This window comes from Lutra lutra, chromosome 12 (assembly GCF_902655055.1).
Source record: "Lutra lutra chromosome 12, mLutLut1.2, whole genome shotgun sequence".
NCBI lineage: Eukaryota > Metazoa > Chordata > Mammalia > Carnivora > Mustelidae > Lutra > Lutra lutra.
Window position 1 is genome coordinate 77,357,786 of NC_062289.1, and position 19,443 is coordinate 77,377,228.

The following is a 19,443-nucleotide window of genomic DNA, read 5'->3' on the forward strand; positions in this document are numbered from 1 at the left end:
ATCTGCCCGAGACTCTCGCTGCCTCTGCCCTCCCCCCGGCTCGTGCGCACACGCATTCTCTCTCAAACAACTCTCAAATAAATACATAAAAGCATAGTTATTTTCTGATGTATCTTTACCACAAATTAATTAGCCTTAGGATGAGTTACATAGTTGAGAATGATGTTTCATGAGGGCGATTATATTTTTTATTTTTTTTAAAGATTTTATTTATTTATTTGACAGAGAGAAATCACAAGTAGGCAGAGAGGCAGGCAGAGAGAGAGGAGGAAGCAGGCTCCCTGCTGAGCAGAAAGCCCGACGTGGGGCTCGAACCCAGGACCTGGGATCATGACCTGAGCCGAAGGCAGCGGCTTAACCCACTGAGCCACCCAGGCGCCCCTTTTTTTTTTTTTTTAAAGATTTTATTTATTTATTTGACAGCATGAGGGCGATTTTAAAGGAAAGTTACTATTTTTGAGAAAACGGTTCAAGCCATGTGGCAAGCTGGACCACTCCATGCACTGGCACTCCCTGCCTGACCACCCCCACCGACCTGATCACAGGCCTCTTGTCACCCTCTCGCCACCATTCTTTGACTCCTCCTTGCTCCAGTAAGGGTCACATTTGATTTAGAAATACAGAGCCCTGCTTACAAAAGGGAGAAAATAGATACTTCAAAAGATTATGGTTCTTCCTAGGTCCAGACCCAACTTTTTAATACAGAGGGAGAGAAGCCAGGGGTGCCTGGGCAGCTCAGTGGGTTAAGCATCTGCCTTCAGCTCAGGTCACAATCTCAGGGTCTTGGGATCGAGCCCGGCATGGGGTTCTCCACTCAGCAAGGAGCCTGCTTCTCCCTCTCCTCTGCCCCTCTCCTGCTCACGCTCTCTCTCACTTTCCCTCCCTCAAAAGAGCAGGAGTGGCAGGGAGGGGCAGAGCCTTCAAGAAAGAATGCAAGCCACTTCCCACTTCTACCAATTTTACTTCATTTCCTCAAGAACCTGGAGTAGGAATTCAGGCAGGAAGGTTAAAGCCACACCCTTTTCCTAAAAGAGAAAGCAAAGATGTGTAAATTCATGTTCTGAATGGAGGAATGGTAACCTCGGATGAGGATCCCATAGTTCCAAATCATTATATTCCTTTATGAATTCTTCGGGTCAGGGTCCAATCAGCCCCATTTCTCGTGAGACAAGTCTATGGCCATATCCCCGAATATTACAAACCTCCAAAATGATAAACACGTTTTTTTTGTTTTTTTTTTTTTTAAATGTATTTATTTGTCAGAGAGAGAGGGAGAGAGAGCAAGCACAGGCAGACAGAATGGCAGGCAGAGGCAGAGGGAGAAGCAGGCTCCCCGCCAAGCAAGGAGCCCGATGTGGGACTTGATCCCAGGACGCTGGGATCATGACCTGAGCCGAAGGCAGCTGCTTAACCAACTGAGCCACCCAGGTGTCCCGATAAACACGTTTTTATCCAAAAAAGACCCCCCACATGCGGCTAGGAAAAGTAATACCTACTACTCCAAAGGAAAGGAAGGATGTGTACAATGGAACTGTTCTGGCAGAGACTGAGGTGTTGAGAAAATTACCAGGGAACGGCTATGTGTTACATCACAGTCAGAATGAAAGACGGTTGCCAGCCTCTCACTTGGTGAAAGATTCACCCATACTTAAAATATACTTAAATGAGGCACTTACTCAAGTACCAAACTGCATATAACCCATCCTAAATGCAAGCTCAGTCCTTAAAAGGAGGCAGATGCTTCCAAGATAAGATACACCTTTAACTGGGACATTAAAAAATGGGCAAGGTGTACATGGAGAGTAAAAACATCATCTGGTTTATTTTGACAAATATGTGCTTACAAAAGTAATGTTCCCACTATAAGTGGATCAAAAGAGGAAAACCACCTTGGCATTTCCTGCAACATACCTCATGTACATTTACTTCAAGCTAAGACAGGTCTAGTTACATTCAAGGATAAACATGAGTGAGCATAACCTTAAATCTACACTCTATCTCAAAGTTAAAGCATTAAGATATGAAAAATGTTTCTGTGATCATGTACGTTTCTACCAATGCACACTAGTCTTCACTGCTGATGTCAATACTGTGGTATTTGCATTTTCAGAATGATACATGCTATGGAAAAAAACTCTGCAAGTACCAGATTAATTAACTAAAAACCAAATATTTATTCATAGCTTTCTTGTCTGAGTTTGCTTTAAAACAAAAATACCTGCGCCCCCAAAAAACCTCCCCAACTCCCTCTAGTAGGACTTCTCAGAACTCAAGATCTTGCCAAACTCCTTATGACAGGTTTCTCCCCGGTATAATTCTGCAGTTCTGAAATAAAGCAGAAAGTCACCCTCTATTCAGTTCATTTATAGGGTTGCTTTTTCTCTTGAGAGTATTTTCAGACTTAATAAATATTGCATGGTACATAAAAACATCGCCAAATCGCTGCATTTGCATGACTTTGCTTCATTATGAATTTTCTGATGTCCGGGAAAAAGGAAAACGACTCTTGCCCACACGCTCTGTCCTGTTTGGGCTGACAGATGCAGAGTTGGGGCCAATTTCTCAATAAAAGCTTCCTCACATTTATTGGCCATGTGTCCTTCCCTGGTAGGAATTTACAAATGTCAAGTGAGGGAATCGTACCAGATAAGTCTTCTCAGTACTGATTTCATCTTCTGATGTTACAAAAAGAACGTGCTCATGGCTTTCCAACACATTCCTGGGCTCCTACTTTCCAGGATGTTGAATCAAGTATAACCCACCTTCTTCACATTCAACATATTCACTTAAGGCTTCTTTCCAGGAATCCTCTGAAGTCAAAGTAAGGCATTAACTGTTTCTGCTTTTGTTTTGAATCCGTACATTGTTAGGTTTTCTCTGTAGTGCGAATCCCGTTGTGCGCAGTAAGGAATGAGTGGTAACTGAACGAATTCTCATACTCATAGGGGTTCTCTAGGCTGTGTGTTCTCTGATGTTTGGCCAGGTTTGAGCTCCAGCTGAAGGACTTATTGCATACCTTACATACATAGGGTTTCTCCCCAGTGTGAGTTATCTGATGCAGAATGAGGGAGAAGCTCCGACTGAAGGTTTTATCACACTCAGTACATGCATACGGCTTTTCTCCAGTATGAATTTTCATATGTTGCATGAGGGATGCATGCCACGTGAAAACCTTACCACATTCGTCACACTCATAGAGCTTCTCTCCAGCATGAATTCTCTGGTGTTTAATAAGGAATGAGTGGCAGCGGAAGGCTTTCCTACACTCATTACACTCATAGGGGGTTTTGGTAGTATGGGTGCTCTGATGCCGCGTAAGGTGTGAGGAACGGCGAAACGCCTTCCCACATTCAATGCATTCGTAAGGCTTCTCTCCGGTATGTGTGATCTGGTGGCGAATAAGTTCTGAGCCACTGCTAAAGGCTTTCCCACATTTTCTACAAATATACTGTTTCTTTCCTATATGAATTCTCTGATGTCGTGTGAGGTTTGAGGCACGGCTAAAGGCCTTTCCACATTCCGTACATTCGTAAGGTTTCTCCCCAGTATGTGTTCTCCGGTGTTCAATAAGGAATGAGAGGTAACTGAATGTTTTGTTACAGTCCTTACACTCGTGGGGTTTCTTTCCAGTATGTATCATCTGATGTTTCACAAGGTTGGAGATCTGGCTAAAGGTTTTACCACATTCTGAACATATGTATGGTTTCTCTCCAGTATGAGTTCTCTGGTGTAACACAAGGGAAAAGCGCCGACTGAAGGTTTTTCCACATTCATGACATCCATAGGGCCTCTCCCCGGTACTGATACTCATGCGCTGCGACAGTGCTCCTTGATGAGAGGCTGACACTTGCCGGATACATCCCTGATTTCCTTGCATCTGAGTGTCCTCCTCACACTTCCAGCCTCCTTTAAAACTGGAATATTCAGGGTCTTGGTTTAGGATTCTTTCCACTACCAAATACTGGGACGGGCCATCTTCATATATGACATTTGGAGAAAACTCTTTGATCTCACCCTTTGACTCTGAAAATAAAACAACAATTTTTTTTTTCTATACTGAGTAAAGCCACTCCACTTCTTCAATGAGGGATTAAAACATACACACACACCTCAACACTCTATGGCTTTCAAAGCTCTCACATAGACTGAAATCTGAGCAGTATGCCCGGAAATTCAGAAGACATCAGAAGAGAGATGAAACAGGACAGGGAACATCTGGGTGGCTCAGTCAGTGAAACATCTGCCTTCAGCTCAGGTCATGATCCTAGGCTCCTGGGATCGAGCCCCATGTCGGGTTCTCTGCTCAGTGGGGAGTCTGCCTCTCCCTCTGACCCCCCACTCCCCGCTTGTGCTTGCTCACTCTTGCTTGTCTTCTCTCTCGGACAAATAAATAAATAAAATCTTACCAAAAATACTACCAAAAATACTATCAGGAAGATAAATACTTGGGAAGGATGTGTTTTCGTCTTTCTCAGCTCTACTTAAATTTTATTCGAGGCAAAAAGGACTTGAAAAAGACAATTTCATAATGCTGCTAATAAACTACACATATTCCTCAGGTCCCATAAAGACATCAGACTGTTCACTTAATGCCTTTGGAACATCTGACAGTGACTTACTTTAAATAAATAAGTAAAAGGAAATGACTGTCTCTGATCCTCACTCGTACTCTACTTGGCGAAGTGATAACTGAAGCTCAACTTTGTTTTAACAGTGTCTTTCCATTAAATGTTTTTTTAAGGTATATTTATTAGAAAGAGTGAGAGTCCACAAGCAGGACGGGCAGAGGGAGAGACTCTGAAGCAAACTCACTGCTGAGTGTGGAGCCTGACAAAGGGCTTGATCTCATGATCCTGAGACCATGACCTGAGCCAAAACCAAGAGTTGTACACTAACCCACTGAGCCACCCAGGCGCCCTATCAGATGCCTTTAACAGTCAAACATCGGCCCTGATCTTCTCCAGAGGAACAAAACAGTACAACAAACATGAAGAATTTTTTAAAAATATATTCACTCATATCCTAATTCCTAGGAATATGTGGAGGTAAAAGGCCATGATGTATGCAATTTACTGTCCGATCTGTCAGGGAAAAAAAATTATATACCAAATAATGAAATGAATGGGGCAAAACATTAGCAACAAGTGGATTTTTTTTTTTAGATTTTTTTTTTAAATTTATTCATTTGACAGACAGAGATCACAAGCAGGCAGAGAGGCAGGCAGAGAGGGGAGGAGGAAGCAGGCTCCCTGCTGAGCAGAGCCCAATGCAGGGCTCGATCCCAGGACCCTGGGGTCATGACCTGAGTCGAAGGCAGAGGCTTTAACCCACTGAGTCACCCAGGCGCCCCGACCTATTTCTTTAATAGGTATATGAACAAAGCACCAAGAACTATACCTATATGGTAGGCACGTTAACATGAAAGATAAAGGTGGGGAGGCAGTAAAACAATAGTGAAGAAAATGGTCTCAATAGAGGTAAATCATAAATTATTTTCCTGGCTCTTCTATAAACAAATTCCATATCTATGGAGCAAATCAGTAAGAGCCCTGGAGATATAAACACACGAATTCTTTTCATGAGCAGAGAACATAAATAGGAAGATAAAGAGGACACAGAAGAAAACAATGGTATAAAAAAAAACAAGATAAGCTCATCTAGAAAGACTTCACTGCAGAAATTAGTTGGGAACAGAAATACAGCAAGATATATGAGGGAAGCATAGACACTTAATGGTATTAGAAAAAGTAACTGGGGAGCCTGGGGGGCTCAGTTGGTTGAGCGACTGCCTTTGGCTCAGGTCATGATCCCAGGGTCCTGGGATGGAGCCCCACATCGGGCTCCCTGCTCAGTGGGAAGCCTGCTTCTCCCTCTCCCTCTGCTGCCCTGCCTGCTTGTGTCTCTCACTCTCTCTGTCAAATAAATAAATAAAATCTTAAAAAGAAGAAAAAGAAAAAGAAAAAGAACTGGAGTTAACTGCAGAGATTTCATATACTACCAGCCATATGGCTTCACAGACCAATCCGAATAAAAAGCACTACCAAGAAAACCAGGTTCCAAATACGAATAGAATGCTAATTATATGTTTCTCACCCCGCTTCGTTTCCTTAAAGTCACCTCCCCCTCCTATCACCTCCATGCCCATACTCTCTTTGGTAAAGGTCAAATGGATCTGATATAACTTAGTTATTATACTAATTAAAAGCCTAGAGATATACAAGGATTTTTTTTTTAATTTTATTTATTTGACAGAGAGACACAGAGAGAGAGGGAACACAGGCGGCGGGAGTGGGAGAGGGAGACGCAGGCTTCCCGCTGAGCAGGAGCCCGATGTGGGGCGCAACACCAGCACCCTGGGATCATGACCTGAGCTGAAGGCAGACGTTTAAAAACTAACACACCCAGGCACCCCCCTTTTTTTTCTTTTAATGATTTATTTGTTTTAGAGAAGGTGTGTGCGAGTGGAGGGAGGGGCAAAGGGAGAGGAAGAGCAAATCTCAAGCAGACTCCACACCAAGCACAGAGCCTGACGTGGGGCTCAATCTCACAACCCTGAGATCACAACCTGAGCCAAAACCAAGAGTCACACACTTAACCAACTGAGCTACCGAGGCACCCATAAGGATCCATCCTTAATGTAAGGAAGGGTTCCTATGAGAAACCTGCAGCTAACATACTCATAGCAAAACTCAGATGCACTCACTTTCTTCTTATGGAAAAAAAAAATTCTCTATCACCAATGTTACTTAAGACCATCGAGATAGTACTTAATGTAGTATAGAGAGAAAAAACCCACTAACCTAGAATTGTGTACCCTGAAAAACTATACTTCAAGGTGAAGGAGAAAAAAAGATATTCTGAGACAAAAACTAAGGCAACGTGTTACCAGTAGATATGGCTTGCAAGATCCAACATCCATTCATGAAGAAACTCAACAAACTAGGAATAGCGTGGAATTTCCTCAAGTTGCAAGGAACACCAAAAAACCTATAGCTAACACCCTATTAATGGTGAGAAATTTGAAGCTTTTCTGCTAAAACCAAGAACACTGCAAGGATGTTACTTCACAGCATTTTTTATTTATTTATTTATTTATTTATTTTTAAAGATTTTGTTTATTTATTAGACAGAGATCACAAGTAGGCAGAGAGGCAGGCAGAGAGAGAGGAGGAAGCAGGCTCCCCACTGAGCAGAGAGCCCGATGCGGGGCTCGATCCCAGGACCCCGGGATCATGACCCGAGCCAAAGGCAGAGGCCTTAACCCACTGAGCCACCCAGGCACCCCAGCATTTTTTTTTTTAAAGACCTATTTATTTATTTCAGTGAGAGAAAGGAAGTGCAGGGGGAAGGGGCAGAGGGAGAGGGAGAGAAATTCCAGCAGACTCCCACACTGAGTGCAAGAGACTGACATACGGCTCAATCTCACAACCCTCAGGTCAGATTTGAGCTGAAACCAAGAGTGAGATGCTTAACCGACTGCGGCACCCAGGTGCAGCTCAGCACTACTTTTCAATGCTATAACGGTTCTTAGCTAATGCAATAAGACAAGAAAAGTAAAAGGTATATAGACTGGCAAGGAAGAAGTAAAACTTTTTTTGGTAGATGACTCTATTATCTATGCAAAGAATCTGAAAAATTTTACCAAAAAAATGGAGTAAGGAATTATAACAAAATTGCAGGATATAAAGTTAATGTATAAAAGTCAGTCTTTCGGGGCACCTGGTGGCTCAGTGGCCTCTGCCTGCAGCTCGGGTCATGGTCCCGGGGTCCTGGGATCAGGCCCCGCATTGGGCTCTCTGCTGAGCAGAGAGCCCGCTTCCTCCCCCTCTCTTTGCCTGCCTCTCTGCCTACTTGTGATCTCTGTCTGTCAAATAAATAAATCTTAAAAAAAAAAAAGTCAGTCTTTCCCATATACAAGCAATGAACAAAGGAAGGCTGAAACTGAGACATTACTGTTTACATTAACATACAAAAAATTAAATACTTAGGTAGAATTCTAACAAAATGTACCAGATTTATACGAGAAAAACTACAAAACTCTGTTGAAAGATACGAAGTTAAGAACTAAATGGAGAGGGGTGCCTGGGAGGCTCAGTGGGTTGAGCCTCTGCTTTTGGCTCAGGTCATGATCTCAGGGTCCTGGGATCGAATCCCGCATTGGGTTCTCTGCTCAGCAGGGAGCCTGCTTCCCCCTCTCCCTCTCTGTCTGCCTCTCTGCCTACTTGTGATTTCTTCCTCTCAAATAGATAAATAAAATAAAATTAAAAAAAAAAAGAACTAAACGGAGAAACAGAAAGTCCACATTCATAGGAGGATTCAATGTTGTCAAGATGTCAGTTCTTCCCAACTTGATCTATAGATACAATGAAATCCCAAAAAGTAATTTTATAGAGTTCAACAAAGTGATTTTAAAGTTTGTATCAAGAAGCAAAAGACCTACAATACCTAATGGGATACCAAAGGAAAAGAACAAAGCCATAAGCCTGGCACTACCTGACTTCAAGACTTACTGTAAACTGACAGTAATGAAGACGGTGCAGTACCGGTGAAAGATGAGACGATGGGATCAGTAGAGCAAACAGAGAGCTCAGGAACGGAGCTGCCTAATTACACTCAACTAATCTCTCACAAGGCGACAAAGAAAACACAAAGGAGCAAAGACATCTACTCAACAAACACTCCTAGAACAACTATGCATCCACATGCCAAAAACGAATTTAGACACAGACCTTATACTCTTGACTAAAATTAACTCAAAATGGATCATAGATCTAAACCTAAAGCACAAAAATATAAAACTCCTAGAAGATAACATAGGGGGAACCTAGATGACCTTAGGTATGACAATGACTTTTTAGATACAACAACCAAAGTCATGATCCAGGAAAACAATTGACAAACTGGGCATCATTAAAGTAAAAAAGCTCTGCTCTGCAAAAGCCAACATCAAGAGAATGAGAAGACAGGTCACAAACGGAGAAAATATGTGCAGAAGACCTGTCTAATAAGACTTGGTATCAAAAATATACAAAGAACTCTTAAAACTCAACAATAAGAAAATGAACAATATACTTTAAAAATGGGCAAAAGACCTGAACAGCAACATCACCAAAGAACATATACAGACGGCAAGAATATGGAAAGATCTTCAACATCACATGCCATGAGAAAATTCTAAATTGAAATGAAGGGCACCTGGGTGGCTCTGTCAGTTAAGCAGCTGCCTTTGATGCAGGTCATGATCCCAGGGTCCTGGGATCGACCCCCACATCAGGCTCCCTCCTCTCCCTCTGCCTGCCACTCTATTTGTGGTCTCTTTCAACTAAATAAATATTTAAAAATAAATAAATAACCAAATAAATAAAATGAGATGCCACTACACAGTTATTACAATGTCCAAAATCCAATCCACTAACACCATCAAATGCTGGCAAGGACGCAGAGCAATAGGGACTATTATCATTCATTGCTGGTAGGAATGTAAAATGGTAGAAGCACTTTGGAAATTAGTCTGGCAGGTTTGGTTTTTTTTTAAGGTTTTATTTATTTATTTGACAGAGACACAGGGAGAGAGGGAACACAGGCAGGAAGAGTGGGAGAGGGAGAAGCAGGACCCCAGGATCATGACCTGAGCCGAAGGCAGATACTTAATGACTGAGCCACCCAGGTGTCCAGTTTGGATGTTTCCTAACTAAACATTCTCTTACCACATGATTCAACAACTGCACTCTTTGACATTTACCCAAACTAATTCAAAACTTAGGTTCACACAAAAGCCTGCAATCCAATGTTTATAGCAGCTCTCTTTATAAATGCCCAAACTTGGAAGCAATCACACACCCTTTAGTAGGAGAATGCAAAAGTAAACTCCAGTTCATCCAGAAAACAATATTATTTAGCACTAAAAAGAAACAAGCTGTTGGGTGCGTAGGTGGCTCAGTCAGGTAAGCATCTGTCTTCCACGCAGGTCACAATCCCACGCTCTAGAGATGGAGTCCCGCATCGGGCTCCCTGCTCAGTGAAGAGGCTGCTTCTCCCTTCCCCTCTGCTCCTCACTGCCTGTGCTCTCTCTCTCCCTGACAAATAAAATCTTTAAAAAAAAAAAAAAAAGGAAGAAGTTTAAAAAGAAAAGAAAAGAAATAGGGGCGCCTGGGTGGCTTAGTCATTAAGTGTCTGCCTTCTGCTCAGGTCATGATCCCAGAGTCCTCGGATCGAGCCCCACATCAGGCTCTGTGCTCAGTGGAGAGTCTGCTTGAGGATTTCTCTCCCTCTCCCTCTCCCCCTCCCAGTTTATGTGAACGCACTCTCTAAAATAAATCAATCTAAAAAAAGAAAAAGAACAAGAAGAAAAAAACCTCTCCAAATGACTAAAGTTTGAGAAGCACAGTGATCTCTTTGTTAAGCTCCTGCGTCAGATACTCAACTGCCTAATGAACTGATAGAGTCAAGTAACCCACAAAGATCCGACACTCGGAAAGTCACAAATTGATATAATCTTCCCTCCCCTTCAAAGTTGTTCATCTTGGGGCACCTGGACGGCTCAGTTGGTTAAGCATCCACATTTGGTTCAGGACGTCATCTTGGAATCCTGGGATGGAGTCCCACATCAGGCTCCTTTCTCCCTCTCCCTCTGCCCTTCCCCCAGCTCCTGCTCACTCTCTCTCTCAAATAAATAAAATCTCTGTAAAAAAGAAAAGAGAAATCTATGTTCCCTGCAGCACAGGAATAATACCCATTTTCCTCTTTTTCACTCTGTCTCCTTGTTACTCGGCTGCAGAGGCAGACACAGCAGGAGGTACAGAGCAGAGGGGAAACTAAAGGTCTCCCTTTTACCCAGAAGACCTGAAAGAGGGGGCCTGAGAGCCAGAAAGGGTAGGAGAGGGAGCTCAAGAAAGTGCTCCCATGAAGTCGTGTATGAAATCCTGAGCTCATCCCTGAGTTGTGCATGCATGGATCTGACCCTATATACCACACTAGAAACTGAAAACTGGAAACACAGGAGAACCCACTGCCCAGGTACAGAAAGGCCAGCAGGAGGTACATATGCATGACAAATACTGGAGACCTACAAAGGCTTTATTTATTTATTTATTTATTTTTAAAGATTTTATTTATTTATTTGACAGACAGAGATCACAAGTAGGCAGAGAGGCAGGCAGAGAGAGAGGAGGAAGCAGGCTCCCTGCTGAGCAGAGTCCGATGCGGGGCTTGATCCCAGGACCCTGAGATCATGACCTGAGCCAAAGGCAGAGGTTTTAACCCACTGAGCCACCCAGGTGCCCCCTACAAAGGCTTTAAAAACAGGACTGTCCTAGGGCGCCGGGGTGGCTCAGTGGGTTAGGTCTCTGCCTTCGGTTCGGGTCATGATCTCAGGGTCCTGGGATCGAGCCCCACATTGGGCTCTCTGCTTGGCAGTGATCCTGCTTCCTCCTCTCTCTCTCTGCCTGCCTCTCTGCCTACTTGTGGTCTCTGTCTGTCAAATAAATAAAATCTTAAAAACAAAACAAAACAAAACAAACCAGGACTGTCCTAGAACCACGTACACAGGAGAGAGGTTACAACTGATGGCCTCAACTTACCCATACTGACAACCGGCCTAAACAATGACTGTCTCCAACAGAACTTAAACAAGACCCAAAGTCTTAAAACGTGAAAATCAATGGGTTAAAATTCAAGTTATAAGACATACAGAGAAACAGAAACATTTCATCATCCTGTAGGACAAGACAACCCAGCTATAAAACACACTTAAAAGGCATTTATGGGGGGGCCTGGGTGGCTCAGTGAGTTAAAGCCTCTGCCTTCAGCTCAGGTCATGCTCCTGCGGTCCCGGGATCAAGCCCCACGTCGGGCTCCCTGCTCAGTGGGGAAGCCTGCTTCCCCGCTCTCTCTGCCTGCCTTTCTGCCTACTTGTGATCTCTCTCTCTGTCTCTGTGTCAAATAAATAAATAAAATCTTAAAAAAAAAAAAAAAAGAAAAGAAAACGACAGAGAATCCAATACATAAATGAGCAAAAACCTTCAAGAGGCAGCTCACAGATGAGGCATAATCTAATGATAAGAAAGAGGTCACTGTCCCCTGACCCAGCATTCCAGTCCCAGACACAGACCACAGGAAATCCGGCCAGTCTGTGCCAGGATGCAGGGACAGTGGTAACACGGCTTGCGACAGCCCTAAAATGCAAACAACCCACGAAGGCCTCGATAATAGAAGAAAGAAAGGGGAGTGCTGACTTGCACGATGAAACAAACTACTGGAGTCATACGCAAAATGTGTAAGTCTGAGAAGTAATTTTGAGAAGCGAAACATAGTACACAGTATGGACCCGTCTTTATATATATATAACTTTATATATAAAGTTCACAAACATACACACCTAAGCTGTAGTGATTAGAAACACAAACACTTGACAAGTCTGTCAAGTAACCAACAGGGCAAGTTACTCCCATTAAAGTAAGGAGAAGGCTGCTCTGGGCCTTCTGTGATCACACAGAGCGCTCGCAGACACCCGGCAGTGTTCTGCTTACCGACCGGGGTGGTGGTTACGTCAGTACCTTCCAATCATTTGTTAGGCTGCACATTTACGTTTTTGTTTTTTTTTTTTAAAGATTTTATTTATTTATTTTTCAGAGAGAGAGAGAGGGAGAGAGAGCGAGCACAGGCAGACAGAATGGCAGGCAGAGGCAGAGGGAGAAGCAGGCTCCCGGACGAGCAAGGAGCCCGATGTGGGACTCGATCCCAGGACGCTGGGATCATGACCTGAGCCGAAGGCAGCTGCTCAATCAACTGAGCCACCCAGGCATCCCTGCACATTTACGTTTTATGCATTATTTCTGTGTGATACGTCACCTTCCTACAAAAGTTCTGCACTGCAGACAACAAAGCCAACCATGCGGCCTCCCCATGGAGGGTCTGGTGTGCGACGGTGGCAACCAGTGGCCTGCTCAGTAGTGTACGTGGCCTGTTGCTTATGTGTTGCCTTACAGGACCCTAGACACAGCTTGCTCTGGTGGACACACATCTGAACTCATGCTGCCCCCAATACAGGCTCCAAACAGGTATGTGGGGTGCCCTTGGGAAACCTTGGGGCACAGTGGCCAAGGTCCACATAGGCCAAATCATGTCCATCCATACTGACGGGCAGAGCAAGTGATGGAGGGCCGACACAGGGCCAAGTTCCCTGGGGCTGCCGGAAGATCACATCGCCAAGAAGTGGGACTTTACTTGCTTTAAAGGACAAAAATTTGAAGCCATGATGGCTGAAAAGCAGTTCAATGCAACTGTCTGTAGGGTCAAACACATCCCTAACTGTGGCCTCCTGGACAAACGATGGGCCCTGTGCTCATGCGAACCTTAGCATTGCCCCCTCCTTATTCATGCCCACCAACAAATCCTACTTCCTGCTAAAATAAGGGTGAGGAGGGCTACTAGAATGAACACATAAAAATTCGAAGAGCTGTATTAAAGTTGTGGAGGGACACCAGGCTGGTTCAGTACGTAGCGCATGTGAGTCTTGGTCTCGGCCTCAAGAGTACAAGCCCAACGCTGGGCCGAGAGATCACTTAAAAAATAAGTGAATAGGGGCACCTGGGTGGCTCAGAAGGTTAGGGCCTCTGCCTTCAACTCAGGTCATGATCTCAGGGTCCTCGGATCGAGCCCCAGGCTCTCTGCTCTCTGCTCAGCAGGGAGCCTGCTTCCCTCCTCTCTCTCTGCCTGCCTCTCTACTTGTGATCTCTCTCTCTGTCAAATAAATAAATTTTTAAAAAAAGTGTTTAAGAAAAGAAAGTGAATAAATGAATGAATGAAAGAACGAATGAACTAGTGGAATTAGAGACAACTTTTCTACCTTTGTCCTCTACCTCACTTCCCTTATACATAGTTCTAACAGTTTTATTGCTCTTACAAGATTAAGAAGAGGACACTGTTCTTCAACTCCTACTGGAAAAGAGAAATCTCCCAGCACCTGCTCCAGTTCACGACTTCCGCCCACACCTGCTCTCTCCTACCCTCCTGAAAGTCTCTGGGGCACAGGACAGTCACTACCACCACGGCTCTCACAGCTGCAGCTGTTTCCATGGCACCTGCTCCTGTCCCTCATCAGGCTCTCCGAGCCGCTGCTTCTCTGTCCATGTAAGCATTCCTCCTGCTATCTCAGGGACAGGTCAGGTACCGCCATTAGAAGCTTCAGAATCAACTGAAGAACTTGCACAACTTTTCATCGATGTAGAATTTAAGCTCCGTAGATCTTCTGTGTCAGAATCTTCCGGGGGTGGGGGGGGCAATGGCCATTTATTTTTAAAGAGCTTCAACCGGAATTTTGTTATTAACCCAAGGTGACATCTCAGTCTGATGGCTTCAATTTTGCTTAATACTAAGATTCCCACATGTACATCTCTAACTGGAACTGTTTCCTACCATATATTCCAACAGCTTAGTGCAAATCCTCACTTAGAAATACCATCCTCTACCTACACCAAGCTTATCTCAAACGAATTCATCATTTTTTTCTCCAAAACGGATCCTTCTCCTGACTTTTACGTTTCTATTACTACTACCCCTGCACATTATCACATAGGCCTAAAACACCAACTGGAATTCCTTTCTCCTTATTGCTGAACTGCAAATTTGAGGACATGTAATGTAGTCACTTCCAGACCTATTTTATCTCACTAGGCTATAACTTCTTTGATAGTTATTACACTCTTTTATACTTTCTCCTCTTTGTAGCACCTAAGAGAAAGTCTTTTAACTAAATAATAAGAGAGGGACGCCTGGGTGGCTCAGTCAGTTAAGCCTCTGCCTTCGGCTCAGGTCATGATCCCAGGGTCCTGGGATCGAGTCCTGCATCGGGCTCCTTGCTCAGTGGGGAGCCTGCTTCTCTCTCTGCCTCTACTTCCCCACTCTGCCTGCTTGTGCTCTCTGTCTCTCTGACAAATAAATAAATAAAATCTTTAAAAAGTAAATAAATAAATATTAAGAGAATGTGTGAGTGAATGAATAAACCCATCAACTGACCAAAAAGTAATGAATTAGTCTTTCCAAGATGGTTAAACAGAACAAAGTTTACAGAAACAATATATACCTTTTAATTTAGGCAACAGAAACATAGGTCAGTTTCAAGAAAGAAAGGGAGAAGTCGCCAAAAAGAAATGAAACTTAGAGCCCAGACAGAGCTCACAATGGAAAGAAAGAACACATCTGTCTGTGACAAAGCAGGGAAAGGATAAGAGCACTGAAGATAGACTGGTAAGAGGACGCAAAGTGGTTCCTCATGGGGCTATGGACAAGATTTCATAGTCCCCATATGTCTTGTATCTTTAAGGGAAAACTTTACAACCAACATATAAAAGTATTGCTTTCTCCCGGATTCACTGGGTTGTTATTAACTTACTCACCTGAAAACAGATCTCTTCTCACATCTCCTTTCTCCAGCCAGGGGTCTCTCCCTTGCTCCAGTAAGGAAACAACATATGGCTTAGAAATGTTAAGACCTATTTGGGGAAAATGAAATAAATTCAATTATCAGTCCTTGAGTCCCTAGAAGAGGGACATTAAAAGAAAAGCCAGATGTAAATATGAGAGATGTCTAAGGATCAGGTGGTTATAATCCATTTTGAAAAATAAAAAACCGGTGACTGGCTGTCTCAGGCAGTAGAGCATGCATCTCGGGTTTTAAGTTCGAGCCCCACACTGGGTGTATAAATTACTTATAAATAAAAACTGCTTAAAAAAAAAAAAAAAGTGGGGTGTCTGGGTGGCTCAGTGGGTTAAGCCTCTGCCTTCGGCTCAGGTCAGGACCCCAGGGTCCTGGGATCGAGCCCCGCATCAGGCTCTCTGCTCAGCAGGGAGCCTGCTTCCCCCTCTCTCTGCCTGCCTCTCTGCCTACTTGTGATCTCTCTCTCTCTGTCAAATAAATAAATAAAATCTTAAAAAAAAAAAAAGTAAAAAACAAACAAAAAGAAAACTAACACACCCCCCCGTGGGAATATTCAATCAGAAAACCAAGATTCACGAAGCCATCCCAAAGTTCAAATTCTGAGAGGAACACACTTACCCAGTGAGACCAGGTGGCCGTAGTTCTCCAACATCACATGTCTGTACAGATCCCTCTGAGCAGGCTGGAGCCATTCCCACTCCTCCTGGGAGAAGTCAATGGCCACATCTCTGAAAGTCACTGACCCCTGAAATGACATAGAGTTACCTGCACCACTGACACCCAGGCTCCCGAAGATGCTCGTCAAGGAGTAGAATGAGGCCCATGGCGCAGAGCAGACAGTGGACACAAGCAGCAGCAATAGGAGCTTTCAGAATTCTAAGTGATTGGTAAGACTGTAAGTAAGAGCCTAGCTGTTTCGTTTTATTGTATAACTGAAGAAAAAGAGAAAAAATAAACACAATTTGTCCTGAGATCATTTACAACTTTGTGAAAGATAAAGACGTATACATGTGAACAATGTGGATTCCTGGCTTTTTGTTGCGAAAGTTCTTAGAATCTTACAACACTGAATGAATAGTGAAGACAATCCCTTTGTGTGTAACAATGTTTACTTTCCTTAATGGCAGCCCTATTTTAATATGATTTGGCCAAGTTTCTTCCTGGTGACTGACAAGGGAGCAGAAGGCAAGCTGGGGACAAAGCTCAAGCTGACACCCCCAGGTGGGGTCTATGGAACATTCCTCAAGCATTCCTGGCTGCTCTAAAGCTAAGGGAAGGGAAAACAAGTGGTTCATTTACAGCGATTAAAGTTCTGCGAGATGTGGGTCTCCCTCGGTTCACAAACATCTTAGTGATTTACAAGAAAAAAGTGTTCTTCTTCTTCTTTTCTTTTTTTTTAAGATTTATTTATTTGACAGAGAGACACAGCGAGAGAGGAAACACAAGCAGGGGAAAAGGAAGAGGGAGAAGCAGGCTTCCCACCAAGCAGGGAGCCTGATGTGGGGCTCGATCCCAGGACCTCAGGAGAAGGCAGATGCTTCACCAACGAGCGCCCAGGCGCCCCAAGAGAAATGCATTCTTACCAATAACCTAACTTCTGGAAGGAAACTCCCAACTGCCTCAAGGACAATCACCTTGACAATGGCAAGGCCTCCAATACCTTATAGGTCCTCTTCAGCATACCAAAGTTCTTTTGAAACCCTCCCTTTTGGGGCACCTGGGTCATTCAGTTGTTAATCCGTCTGCCTTAGGCTTAGGTCAAGATCCCGAATTGGGGGCGCCTGGGTGGCTCAGTGGGTTAAGCCGCTGCCTTCGGCTCAGGTCATGATCTCAGGGTCCTGGGATTGAGTCCCACATCAGGCTCTCTGTTCAGCAAGAAGCCTGCTTCCCTCTCTCTCTCTCTCTGCCTTCCTCTCCGTCTACTTGTGATCTCTCTCTGTCAAATAAATAAATAAAATCTTTAAAAAAAAAAAAAAAAAAAGATCCCGAATTGGGCTCCCCGCTCCAAGGGAAGCCTATTTCTCCCTCTCCCTCTGGCTGTCTCTCTGTCAAATAAATAAAATCTTAAAACAACAATAACAACAAAAACAAAACCCTCCCTTTTCCTTACCTCCCCCAACTCCCCCGTTTGTAATCAGTCACCCTCACAGCCTCCATGCAGCAGCTCTTTCTGCCCACGGGTCCTGCCCCTGGGTTTTAATAAAGTCACTTTTTTGCACCAAAGACGTCTCAAGAATTCTTTCTTAGCCGTCAGCTCCAGCCCCCACCTACATTCAAAAACTTCATCAGTAAGAACTGACTACAGCAGACAGCAGCAGCACCCCTGAAAAGGGGCATGCACTCAAGTGCACCACAGCTGTCCCCACTCCCGAAGAAACAGCAGTGAAACTGAGAGGTAACTCGAGCAGTGTCACAGACAAGCAGGGTGAGCAGCCAAGCCCAAACGACTGCCGAAGGAAGAAATGCAACACCTCCCAGGATGGAACCTAGAACTCTTCCCCTCAGGGATAGCGGTAACAATAAGCCCCACTTGACAGTCTGGTTTTGCAGGGTTTAAATAATCCACATGATCATTAAGCATGGACAGAAATTTTTAAAGGTACCAAACTAATAAGAGCCCCAGGTGTAGGGTAGTTAAATTTTACAGTTTAAAAAAGTTGTTTCCGGGCACCTGGGTGGCTCAGTGGGTTAAGCCTCTGCCTTGGGCTCAGGTCATGATCCCAGGGTCCTGGGATCGAGCCCCACATCTGGCTCTCTGCTTAGCGGCCAGGCTGCTTCTGCCTCTCCCTCTGCTGCCCCCCAGCTTGCGCTCTCTAATTAAAAAAAAAAAAAAAAAAAAAAGAGTTCCCTCTGCCCGTCCTCCCTCTCCCACCAAAAAAACGTGTTAAAAGACTATCGACAAATAAAGCTATTTCCCAAACGGTGGACTCTGCAACGCAGACGGAAACGGCGCTGCCCAGCAAAACCCGGGGAGGATCTGGATCTGGAGACAAACAGGACACGAGGTCAAGAAGTGAAATGAAAGCAGGGCCCCTGAGTCAGGAGGGTCGCCTTTCATCCCCACGGCGGGGAAGCGGCACTGCCGCAGGTCTTGCTCTCCCGCGCCAGCCTCCGCCCTGGGACGGGCCGCGCGGCGGAATCACTGGGAAGTGACTACCGAAGCACAGCCCGGAGCCGCACAGCCAGGGTCTCCGGTTCAGAAGGTCCGGGCCGGAGCTCGGGGACAGTCACCCCCAGGAAGCTCCCCGGTGACGCTGATACTGCTGGTCCGGGGACCCCACGGACACAGGCGCCGGAAGCAGGCGCCGGACAAAAACACGGGGGTAAACGGGCCGTGGTCCCAGCTCTGGGGAAAGGAGGCAAGCCGCCTCAGCCGGCTCCCGGGCCGCCCAGAACCCCGCCGGCGCGGAGAGAGCTTCGCGCGCACCCCTCACGCCCCCGTCCGTGCGAGCCGCCGCAGGGCAGCCCCGCGGGCCGGGGGCTTTCGGAGAGCGCCGCCCGGCCTGAGCGCGCGGCTGCGTCCGGAAAGAAGGGGACGGGGCGGCTTACCTGAGGCATGGCTCGCGGCCGGCGCGGGGACGACGGGACCGGGACACGGCAGAGCTGGCACGGAGAGAACGAAGCCCTGAGCGCGGGCCGGCGGGCCGACCTAGCCCCACACGGGCCCCTCCGCCCCCCAACCACGGCGTGCGTCCGGGCAGCCCGGAGCTGACCCACAGCCCCGCCACTCCTCCGCCTTCTACGGGGTCACAGGACGGCGCGCTTCCTCGGCGCCTCTGGCCCGGTGGGCGAGGCGGTCCTGAGCCCCGGACGGAGCCTTCGGCCCAAGCCCCCCCGGAGGCGAACGCGGAGCGGGCAGGGAGGGCCGCTCTACATACCCGGGGCCGACGCGAGCCCGACTTTCGACTGTGCGTCTGGGCACCCCGCCGCCAGGCTCGCGCAAACTCCGCCTGCCCGAGCCTCGGCGACCGGACCCCTGACCAGGCCGCGGGCCTCGGACGACTACA

The 19,443-nt window shown here is 45.6% G+C and overlaps 1 protein-coding gene and 1 non-coding gene across 5 annotated transcripts; one reads left to right on the forward strand and one right to left on the reverse strand.

Annotated features, from left to right (window-relative positions):
* Positions 1 to 1,445: 1,445 nt before the first annotated feature.
* ZNF140 (zinc finger protein 140) lies at positions 1,446 to 19,443 on the reverse strand. 4 transcript variants are annotated; one of them, XM_047696195.1, is made up of 4 exons: positions 17,020 to 17,160; positions 16,055 to 16,181; positions 15,396 to 15,491; positions 1,446 to 4,023 (listed from the first exon to the last, which is right to left on the reverse strand). In XM_047696195.1, exons 2-4 carry the CDS (start codon positions 16,086 to 16,088, stop codon positions 2,867 to 2,869), a joined length of 1,287 nt encoding a protein of 428 aa, XP_047552151.1. In that variant the 5' UTR covers positions 16,089 to 16,181; positions 17,020 to 17,160; the 3' UTR covers positions 1,446 to 2,866. The 4 variants fall into 4 exon arrangements, with proteins under 4 accessions (XP_047552151.1, XP_047552152.1, XP_047552150.1 ...); XM_047696194.1 differs by lacking the exon at positions 17,020 to 17,160 and adding an exon at positions 19,315 to 19,443 and having other exon boundaries at positions 1,447 to 4,023; XM_047696193.1 differs by lacking the exon at positions 17,020 to 17,160 and adding an exon at positions 18,986 to 19,421 and having other exon boundaries at positions 1,447 to 4,023.
* LOC125082771 (small nucleolar RNA SNORA70) lies at positions 12,870 to 13,002 on the forward strand. Its single transcript, XR_007122089.1, has one exon. It is a non-coding gene; the product is annotated as a small nucleolar RNA SNORA70 (small nucleolar RNA).